The 11072-nt window shown below is 41.0% G+C and overlaps 1 protein-coding gene across 1 annotated transcript in view; it reads left to right on the plus strand.

The window, feature by feature from the left end:
* FRZB (frizzled related protein) overlaps positions 1–2628 on the plus strand; it is a 42677-nt gene extending 40049 nt beyond the window's left edge. Inside the window, exons 7-8 of the mRNA XM_042458336.1 lie at positions 375–430; positions 1595–2628. Coding sequence (XP_042314270.1) covers positions 375–430; positions 1595–1775 — 237 coding nt within the window. The 3' untranslated portion in view covers positions 1776–2628. The remainder of the gene's footprint in view (positions 1–374; positions 431–1594) is intronic.
* Positions 2629–11072: the final 8444 nt, after the last annotated feature.

The following is an 11072-nucleotide window of genomic DNA, read 5'->3' on the forward strand; positions in this document are numbered from 1 at the left end:
GGGATTTGAACCCTGGTCTCCAGAGTCATAGTCCAACACTCAAACAACTGCACCAGTCTGGCTAAATGGGTTATAGGTAATGTTTATATTTGTTAACACACTATTTCAAAACTCAGGGGTCCTATGGAAGTCTTGATGGATTATGTCAATGTTTCACATCTGGTTATAAGAGCATAACTAGATACTTCACTGATGCTCCCACTCTTAGCTAACCACTACATGATCATGGAGTAGGGACTTTAGCAGATAGAAGGTGAATTCTAGAGGGGAATTTTGGTTGTTGTGACTGGGCAGTAGAAAATGCTGAGTTCTGCAGGTACCAAAAAATGTGCAATAACCTAAATTGGACTTATACCATCATATGTCATCAATAGGATGCCAGTAAGGTGTTTGCTCAAGTTTCCAGAGAACCCAATCAAGTTGGACTATGGTACGTCTGATGCCCTATAGTCTGTCACTGTGGAGAAATCTACCTACTGTATATACTCATGTTCAGAAAACCGACCCCAAAAACTGGGTTGACTTATCAAAAGAAGAACCATCCCCTTTTCTGAGTAAAATGACAAAAGGCACAAGCTTTGTTTGTCTCAGAAGAACCTAAAAAAACCCACTGACTCCTGCTTTACTCTCTCTGCTGAAGTGCCACTTCTAATCTTTTCACTGCCTGGCCGGGAGGATCATGGCAGCCCCAGCTCTTTGGTGCCTTCCCTCCAAGGACTGCCGAGAGAGTATAAGAGGTTGGTGTTTCGTTTAGGCTCTCCCAGGACAGGATAAGTTCTTGTTTTTCCCCACTCTACTAATAGAAGGGGTTGGTTCCTTTTTTGCTAAGAGTTAATACTGTATTATAATTTTTGCCTTTACATCCATTTTGACATTCACATATTTTCTGGTTGTCTTCCCCACACATTGCATAGCTACCATTCACCGTAGGTCCCTCCTCATTCATACAGCCTTTAGGGTGAGCAAAAAGCTATCCTGCCAGAATTTTTATAGTTCTTTGGCATCATTTTCTTTTGCTTCATCCTTTACATCCTTTGTTCATGCCCCTCAGTTTGCCTTCGACTTATTCAGGGTCATATCAAAATCCATAATTTGGGGCCCCAAACCTGCCCTTTAGGTCAGTTTATACAGAAGTATATACAGTATTCCTTTTCTTCCTGTCTGTTACAATCTGGAGACAGAACTCTTAAACCCCAGACCAGGAGTAGAAGCAAGGGTTTAGATAACTATACTTGTGATGTGATGGGTCTTCCACTTGTCCTGTAGCTGTTCCAACATGAAACTGAATTCTCTTGGACTGGGATGCCACAACTGCTTTTTGCAAAGCATCCCTTCTAATTACAGATGAGGTAACAAAGTGGTTGAGGTGTTCAAATCTATCTTAGCCTACAGTTCTTTCATACAGAAATCAATTTTATAGCATTTCAGCATAGACTGTTAATTGTTTTTCTTTTATAAAAGAGTGGGGAGAAGTCAGAGAGAAACTGTACACTTTGTTTTGTTATTGTTTCTGGGGGGGGAGTGCCTTTCAAGTTGCCATGGTATTAAATTGTCTCTTTTTCTTCAAAAATAAAATTAAAAATTAATCTTACAGCGCTGGGATCAGAAACTCCGTCATCCGGGCAAAGGCAGAAATGAACCTGGACAAAGCGATTCTGCTCAGAAATCTGGACGAACCACCAATCCACGGCAAAGGCGCAACTAGAAGAAAAATGGCACGTGTCAGAAAAAGACAAGAAAAGAAACCAAGTAAAATAATCCATGGACTTGTGTAAATTAAAGACTTGCCTTGATGGAGCAGCAAAGAAGAAATTGCACTATTGCGTGTTGCATTCTATTGTTTACTATGAGATCCTGTTGTAGCCAGTATTAGTTTTAGTTCTCCCTTTGTGTTTCCTGGTCCCTTGTTATTTGCAGGAATAGCAGCACTCAGAAAAATTGTATATTATGCTCACAGATGTTGGTTGGTTTACTGGCATATAGGATGCAGTTAGCCAATGCCATGGTAATGGTTATTGAGTGTTACTCCAGTACAGAAATCTGTGTGCCCTTGCATACAGATTTCTGGCCTATGCAGGCTGCCCTTTCAGAGTGGCATGATACAAATGCCCATATCCATGTCTATGCATAAATAATTGGTGGACCAGGAAAGAGGTTTGTGAAAGTAGCGACTTGTTGCAAAGGTAGTGACTAGTTACAGATGGGCTGGTCAGATTATTACCTCCCTAAATTAAAGTTAGTCCAAGATGAGATTAAGTTTTTCTGACCCTCCTACCAAGTGCAACGCTTAGAAATCCTTGACATCCTTGCTGACAATATTTCAACAAAGCCTCCATGCATACATCCCAATATGTGTCTTCCCCAAGTATGTGTTTCAGTAGCCTGCATACAATCAGGGAATCAGGTGCATGATTTGGATTTAGGGAGAACAGGAAAGATGGGCAGGGAGGTGCTCTTTTGTTGCCCTACAATATAATCTATATTTGGAGATTTTTAAAAAATGTAATCTGAATTGCCCCACTGTTGCAGGAAATGGTGAACTCAAGTGTGCCTTCAGAATTTGCTTCCCCCCTTCAACCTATGAAAAATGCAAAGGCACAGTATACTGTACACACATATTAAGAAATACAGGGGGAATGTGGGGGGGGGGGGGGGGGGGAATGGGGGAGAAAATAAGCTTTTTGTAAGTCACCATGACTATTTCAAAAAGTGAGGCAAAGTAAGTTGGAAATAGCATACTGGTGCAGCCATTTCTGCATTTTGTCCTTGAAATGTGCAGGATGGAGATTTCATTGCCCTTCAAGTGCACTCTCCCCTCCCTCCTCCCTCCCTGCTGACTGCCTTGCACCCCCTATTAAAATCTTTGTTGGCAGTATGGAAAAAGGATTATACAAAGAGATTATACCAAGAGCTCAGTGCCTATCAGAGTAGGCCTGTTAAATGTCGATTCCTCTTCAATAAACCACTTGTATTAAGTTCTAGCTTTAAAACATTAACCATGGTAAATACCACACAGTGGACTCGTTTCTGAATGCCTTAATCCTTGTGGGAAAGGTCTGTATGGAATTGTCAAGACTTGCCAGAAGTTATGTTGTACTTGCTCTCTGATAACATTTTCCCTTCCCCACTTCTTTTGTTGTGATGGAGGAGGAGACGGTCTTCCCCAGGCCTCCTTCTCCGCATGGGCCTGCACTTTGTCATTTCATTGATGTCATTTGGATTGTATTTCAGTGCCTCCATTCAAGTTTGATGGTCAGTATTGGGGGAGGTATAATGAAAGAAATGCCCGCTGCTCAGAAAGTTACAGCCATACTCTATGCAACGTGCCTCATAAAAGAACTGCAACAGTAAACAGAGACTTTATCTTGATTTTTTTTTGCAACAAATGTACATTTTTATAGCCTATGATATGTATTTCTATTCAACATATGCAAGCAGGTCATCTCAGTACTCACAGAACAGTACCATTAGTTGGAAGCTGTAATTCAGCCTTCTTTTTTTGTTTTTTTAAAGTACAGAAATATCAATAGAATACTGAACTAAAAATAAAGCAACTATTTTAGCAGAAAATAAAACATTTATATTACAAATTGTCTTGGCATTCTTACTAACAGCTGTGGCGGTTTCCATCAGAAATGAAGTTACAGCTTTGAGATTGTTGTTAACTGCTGCCTTCTATCTTACCAAGCATTTTTTAAAATGACTTATGTCTTCCTATGATATGTCCAAAGTATGACAGTTTCGGTTTAGTTATCTTGCCTTCTAGGAATTTGTTCAGGTTTGATTTTTCTCTTGGACCCATCTGTCTGTATCTGTAGAACTCTTATCCAGCACCACTTTTAAAATGAGTTGCTTTTCTTCGTGTAAACAATCTTCACTGTCCAGCTTTCACACTCTCTCTGGCTTTGCTTCGCAAACCAAGATTCAGGAAGAACTCATCTCGCGCTTTGTACAAGCGCGTTGGTGACTAAAAAGGCCAATCGGGGACAAACAGGTCTGGTTGCAGAAAGCACAGTGGAAAGTCTCCTTGGGTGATGTTTCCAGGTTGTGGTTCTTTCTGTGTTGTCGTTTCTCTTCGAGACTTGTTCGGCGTGAGCTTTCAAAAAAGGCTGCAGCATTGTGGATAGTGTATCTCCATGCCTCCCGATGCGAGGCCAGGGCAGACCAGCTTTCACAACCATATATAGAAATGGGAAATATGACAGGATGGACAATTCCAACTTTAGTATTCAGTGATATATCTTTACACTTTAGGACCTCACCTAGTTCTTTCATAGCTCCCCTTCCAAGTCCTAGCCTTCTGATTTCTTGACTGCAGTCTCCATTTTGATTAATGACTGAGCCAAAGTATGGAAAATCTTTACAGCCCATGGATTCTGCATAATGAAAGCAACCATCCATGGCTTGAAAATATTTATTTAAAAATCCCCAAAACCAAACCTTGATCTTGCCACTTTATAAAAGGGACATCATTTACTATGCCATAGTATATAATAGGACATGAACATCCACAGATATTGATATCCATGGAGGGTTTTGGAACCAAATCCCACTGGATACCAAGGGTCGACTATATTTCAATGCCTTCATCATCTACTGTACTTTAAAAGTTATTTACAGGAGCAAAAACCATACTTTAAAACAGTGACAGAGGCCCGGGACAGACAGTCCAAAAGCAGTGTGCCACCGCCAATACTAGATTTCAGGAGCCCACAATAACCACACGCTCCCAAACCCTAGTGTGTAACCCTGCCGGCATGGCGGCGTCCTGTCCACACAGGTGCTGCCATGAGGTAAGCGAAGTGCTTCACGTCACGTCACCGGTGCACCAATGGTGCACTTGTGACATGTTCCTGGTGCCTTAAAAAGAACCCGTTTTTTCCAGATTCTTTTTACTGTGGAGGGCCACTGCACGGTTTGCCTGCTGTGGTGTCCCTCCGGAGTTAAAATGGATGCCTCCAGCCCACCCTTTCAGGGAGGTATGTACCATGCCAGAATCTCTACACGAAAAAGCCTTCCCTAAATGTGTTGTCCCATTCTGACCACATGCCATGTGACCAAGAAACAATCCAGATGCAGATGGGGATGGCATCCCTTGTTTAACAGATGAACACTGTGATGTGGCTGAGCAACATTGGAGTGTAGTCAAAATAGCAATAGCAAGTACATTTCTATACCGCTTATCAATGCACTTAAGCACTCTCTAAGTGGTTTATAATGTGTAAGCTAATTGCCCCCAACAATCTGGGTACGCATTTTAGCAACCTCAGAAGGATGCCAGGCTGAGTCGACCCTGAGCCCCTGGCTGGGACTGAACCCACAACCTTGTGGTTTGTGAGTGAGTGGCTGCAGTACAGGCATTTACTGAATCACCAGGGCTCTGTAATGGCAAAAGTATTAAAATGGAAGAACATAAGCCAGGAAAGGCTGCAGCAGTTTGCTTTGAATGTGTTAAGAAAAAAAATGAATCTACCCCCTGTTCATTGAGGGCAAACTATTTTTGCACTTTGATCTCATATTGCAGCAATTGAATGAAGCCAGGATTAAGGGGGAAGGTGTGGGGAAGAAAGAAAAACAGGAACTTTTTAAATGCAACTGGAGAGGTGGGATCACAAGAGGATTAATTGGGACTGTTTCTGCCAAATTGAGTACTGGGAGAGTATGGGAAGAGGGAACCACTTGGCAAAAAGGCAGAATTTGGATCTCCACCTCCTTGGGCATGCTCTTCTTTGTTTCTTTGTGTATCATACATTCAGACAGGGGAAAAAAAACAATGCTGCACTGGTAGGATATGGGGAGCCCAAAATCTGATTTAGCCCTATTGACTGTGATCCTTCAGGAAGACAATGGAGGCCAAAATGCAGATGTTAGCCCCAACTGAAGCAGACCTGTTCAGTCACTGGGATTTAATGTAACTCTTGACTAATCAAGTTCCCCCTGATTCAATGGGTCTCTTCGACATGGGCGTGAAAGTTGGAATTAGGCCTTGCATTAGCATATTTCTCCCAAAGATTTTATCATATCTGTCCTATTGTTCCATTGGCTGCTCTCAGTTCAGGGTTTCTTTCAGGCATGTCTATTTTACACCATAGACAGGTATAACAGTACATTTCTCATATAAGGACCTCCCCTCCCACAGTTCCCCTGACACCACTTAAAACTAGTGTGGCTTTAAAAATAAATAAGGAAAACCTTGTTACTAAATCACAAACAAAGACAGATGGGTTGAATCAGCTGACAAGAATGCATGTGACAGCCAACTTGGACCTTGCACATATAAATTGTGGAAATAGTTCTATTATTTTGTCCACACAGCAAACACAGAGGGACATGTGTGATTGGGTGCAGTGGGATGTATAGGAAGGCAGATTGAAACCATACCTTCCTCACATCTGGTTATCATTATTGCAGGGAGCAAACGTGCAACTACAGCCCCTATGGATAATTATCAGGATGTTGCTTTCATATAAAATACTAGAATTTCATATTATTGGATATCCCTGTGGGTAATATGACATGAAGACTATGCACTTTACCGTTATTGTCCCAAAGAATGCCCTTATTGTTTGGTCTGGAAGATCCATAGAAAAAGAGAAGAGCGTAAGGAGCTTCAGACTTCCAAGTATAATTTGGACTTTATCGCATGAGTCCCATTCTCACCACAATTGCATTAATGAAAGGAAACGCATACGTACTAGTTTGGGAACAGTCCTTATCGCATGTGAATTCAATCACGGGACTGGGGCTGTTGCAGCCATGGACAGTCCCACACTTTCTTTCCCAGATTGTTTCTTAACCTTGCCTCTGCTCTATTGCTTTATCCAGCATGCCTTCCAGTTTTTTATGTCTATTTTTCTTTTAACACAATTTAACAACTATGTCAATGTGATTTAGTGGGGGAGGGCGAGAAGAAAAGAAAAGAAAGCATAAAAAGAAGAAAATCAGCCCCTAGGGACTAGTGAGAGGGAGGGAGGCAAGGTAGAGAAGAAGAGACTGAGACCACTTGGTGTCCCAATCGCAGAACTACAGCTGGAGGCTTATCACCCAGGATGGCTAAGGCTTTGGCAGTTATTAAGGGGCTTTGCCCAACACTTAAAAGGTGAACCAGTGCTGTATGGGTTATATTAAATCTCCCCAAATACTCACATGTCCCTTCCCCCCGTAGATTCCTTCACTAGTTTTCAGTTTGGGCCAGGACTCCTTATAAGCTTTTGGTTCTAGTATTTAAGGCCCTGCACTTTAACCACATATTTGGCAGCTTGGCTGGCATGGTATGTACCATCTAGAAATTTAAGATTTGGAGACAAAGGATTACTAGCAGTTCCACCAACGTGTACTGCTCTGTCAAGGCTGCGAGTCTGTCAGGATCTGGCTCCACATTTGTGGAACAACCTTCCTTTGCACCACCAGCTGGAGAAGGATCTGATCCATTTTCGTAAAAGATTGAAGACCTTCTTCTTTGATTCACCAGATTACGTTGCTGAGCATGCCTAAAATGGCCAAGATGGGTAGTGACTGAGGAGGATTTTGTTTTTGTTTTTAGCCTATTTGTATATTATTTTAATATTTTAGCATTTCATAGTATCATTCTTTTTTATTGTATATATTTTGATGAACCACCCTTTGTTGGAAAGGGTGTTATAAACATTATTATTATTATTACTATAGCCACTAGTGAACTTCAGAGCAGCTACAGGTCAGCCACGATATCGTCTGACAAGGTCTGGCCATAGATGCTATTATCCTGCTTCAATTCAATTCCACTTTTCTACTTTTATGCAGATAATCTCCTTAGTCCTCCAATTTTTGCTTGGACCATTTGTATTGGAGGATGTAGGGGTGGGGACTAGAGAGAAGATTGGATAGGATACTTCTGTGCAGGGAGGTTGTAGCAAAAATATGTTCAGAGCTAGCTCTATGCTTGCGTGAGGTAGCCACCTCGGGATGACAGACGATGGCTGCAAAATACCAAGATGGTGTGCCACGTAGCTGGTTCTGTGCTCCCAAAGCTAGTCTGCTGATTTCAGACATTGCATAGGATGCTACCTCACTCTTTGTGTTAAAGATTCCTTTTTTTTTTTTAGCATGGTGGAATCTCCTTCTTTGGGGGTTTTTAAATAGAGGCTGGATGGCCATCATTCGGGAGTGCATTCCATGTATCTGTCTGTATGGTAGGGGACTGGACTGGATGGTCCTTGTGGTCTTTTCCAACTCTACGATCCTATGAATTATTCTCAGTTAAGCACAAGCTGGTTGACTTGTTTTACAGAGAATTAGGCACATCATTCAACGCAAAGGCACCTTCATGGTAAACAGATACCTTCTTTGTTCCTCCAAGCAAAGGTCAACATCAACCATAGGGATATCGAACATTTTCTTGCAGCTTCCCAGTTTTTGTAATCTGGGGATATCTCCTTGGCCATGCCTGGTACAATCAGTTTCTGTCTGCTGTAAAGTAGCTAATTAGTCCCAAATGCCTTCAGAATACTTTAGAAACCTTATGCGTAGGAGAGAAAAATGAGTGCTAATAATGAGGATTACTCTGAGCTTGGAAGTCATTATACATACCAGTCTCTTAAAGCCACAGCATCTGGATCTGAAATATGTTTGGAGTATATCTTAAGTCATTTTGAGGGCAGGCTTAAAGAAAAACAATAGAAACAGTGTTTCTCTTGTTGATTTTAAGCAGGTGTAAGGTAGACGAGGGGCTGATAAACCTCAGACTTACAGGATCTACTTTGTTTTTTCTTTCATTAGAATCCCAAGATCTACCATCCGGAGCTCAGTGCTAAAGACATACACATAGAATTCAATAATTCTAGGCATTTATGTTGCATACCAAAATTTAACAGAGTTGTTCTGTATGGAAACATACTTCTGGTTAACTCTAGAAGTTTTCTTTTTAGCAGTATAGTGTAGGGCAGGAGTGGGGAGTGGTCTGCCTCTGCTCCTTTCAAATAGTTTATTACTGTTATTGTTGTTGTTGCTTTTATTATTATTTCTTACATTCCACCTTTCTTCCAACATAGCGACTCAAAGAGGCTAACAGCAAATATTAAAAACAATACAATTTAAAAACAATGCTAGACCAGTACATACCCTTTAAACCTTGGCAGTAGCTCATCCTTAGATAAGAATTTCACCCACTTTGTTACAAGACTAGAGAAAACATTGTGCATTTCTTCTTTAGGAAGGAAGCCTGGAAGGCCTTCTTCTTAATAAGGTTTGCGATGGGAACTGAGGGTGCATCCACACTGCAGAAATAATGCAGTTTGACACCACTTTAACTGCCATGGGCCCATCCTACAGAAACCTGGGCTCGGTAGTTTTGTGAGGCATCAGCACTCTTTGGCAGAGTAGGCTAAAGACCTTGTGAAACTACAAATCCCAGGATTCCTACAGCACTTAAAAGTGGTGTCAAGCTATATTCTTTCTATTGTGCAGATGCACCTTCATGACGGAAGCTGAGATTTGAGCTGGGGATCTATATCAGCTTCTCAGAGGTTAGGGCCATCCTGAGCCTATTCAGTTATTATGTTTCTTGGAGGTTGCTCTTTGTTCCAGCCAGTTTTAATAAACTGCCATTGGTGAAGACATCTGTATGTAGGACAATGCTTCCACACTTTCAAAAGCTACAATGCCAAGGGTCTGGATGCTGGGAATGGCCTCTGTGAGCCATGGGGTGAGCAACATCAGCTTGTACTTACTTGACATTCTCAAGAAAGCACCTTTCTCTCAGGTTCATTCCTCCATATCTAATGTGGGGATAGATATGGGTTGTTGCAGTAATCTGTTTTGTTGAATTAATGTGTGAGTTTTTAAAGCACAAGATAACTACGTCTCTTGCACAGCCTACCCATCTTGGATGGGCCTGCATCCTTTGACCTATAAAGCGCTATATGGCTTAGGTCCACGATATTTGGCAGACTGTATCTCCCGGTATGAATAGGCCCATGCAACTGCATAGACGAGACATCTCCAAGAATCCCTGTCCTCCACTGCCCTGCTCAGATCCTGCAAGCCCCTGTTCATAACTCCCCTGGTTGAGTCTATCCATCTGGCTTGTGGTCCTCCTCTCTTTCTTCTACTCTCTACCTTTCCTAGCATTATTGTTTTTTCCCCCTATGATCCATGCCTTCTCATTATGTGGCCAATTGTATTAGTCTCAACTTGATCATCTTCACTTCCAAGAAGAGCTCTGGTCATTTGTTTGTCTTCTTGGCTGTCCATGGTATCCTAAGTACTCTTCTCAAGCACATTTCAAATGAGTTGATTTTCTTTCTGTCTGCTTCCTTCACTGTCCAGCTCTCACATCTGTACATGGTAATTGGGAATACAATGGCCTGAACGATTCTGACTTTAGTGGTCAGTTGTATGTCTTTGCTCTTCAGTATCTTTTGCAGTTTATTCATAGCTGCCCTTCCCATTCCCAGTCTTCTTATTTCTTGACTGCAGTCTACATTCTGATCAGTGTTTGATCCTAGATATAGGAATTCTTTAACTATTTCACTTTCCGCATTGTCTAGACTGAATTTGTGTATTTCTTCAATGGTCATTACCAAAATAAGATATCAGTAAATATTATATAATATTCAAAGGCACTGCAGTGTTTGTATTACACACTCTGAAGTGAAAAAACCTTTTTTCAATATTGTATTGTTTTTTAATATATTTTTGGATGCTGAATAAAAAAAACCACACAATACAAATGTTGTACCAAACACACAGGCTTTAACAATTTCAATATTTTTATCAATTCAGTTATTACTAAGTTTTTATTAAGTTCAGCTGCTGGTGTTCCTGTGCAATTTCTTTCAGTACTTTTGAACTGATTTTTGTGTTTCATATCAGCAAATTAAAGTATTTTGATTGTCTTTTAGAAGACTTTAACCCTTTGCAGAATAATTTGCATTTTGTTTCATTCAGACATAGAAACATCAAAGCAAGTTATGAAAAAAACTGCCCATGATGGGGCCAATCTGAGGTCATTTTTGGATTTAGAAATTCTAATAAAACCAACACACCTTTAAAAAAATGACCCTCAATGTTGCAGGCCTGTAAATTAAGATAAA

This window comes from Sceloporus undulatus, chromosome 1 (genome assembly GCF_019175285.1).
Source record: "Sceloporus undulatus isolate JIND9_A2432 ecotype Alabama chromosome 1, SceUnd_v1.1, whole genome shotgun sequence".
In the NCBI taxonomy this organism is placed as follows: domain Eukaryota; kingdom Metazoa; phylum Chordata; class Lepidosauria; order Squamata; family Phrynosomatidae; genus Sceloporus; species Sceloporus undulatus.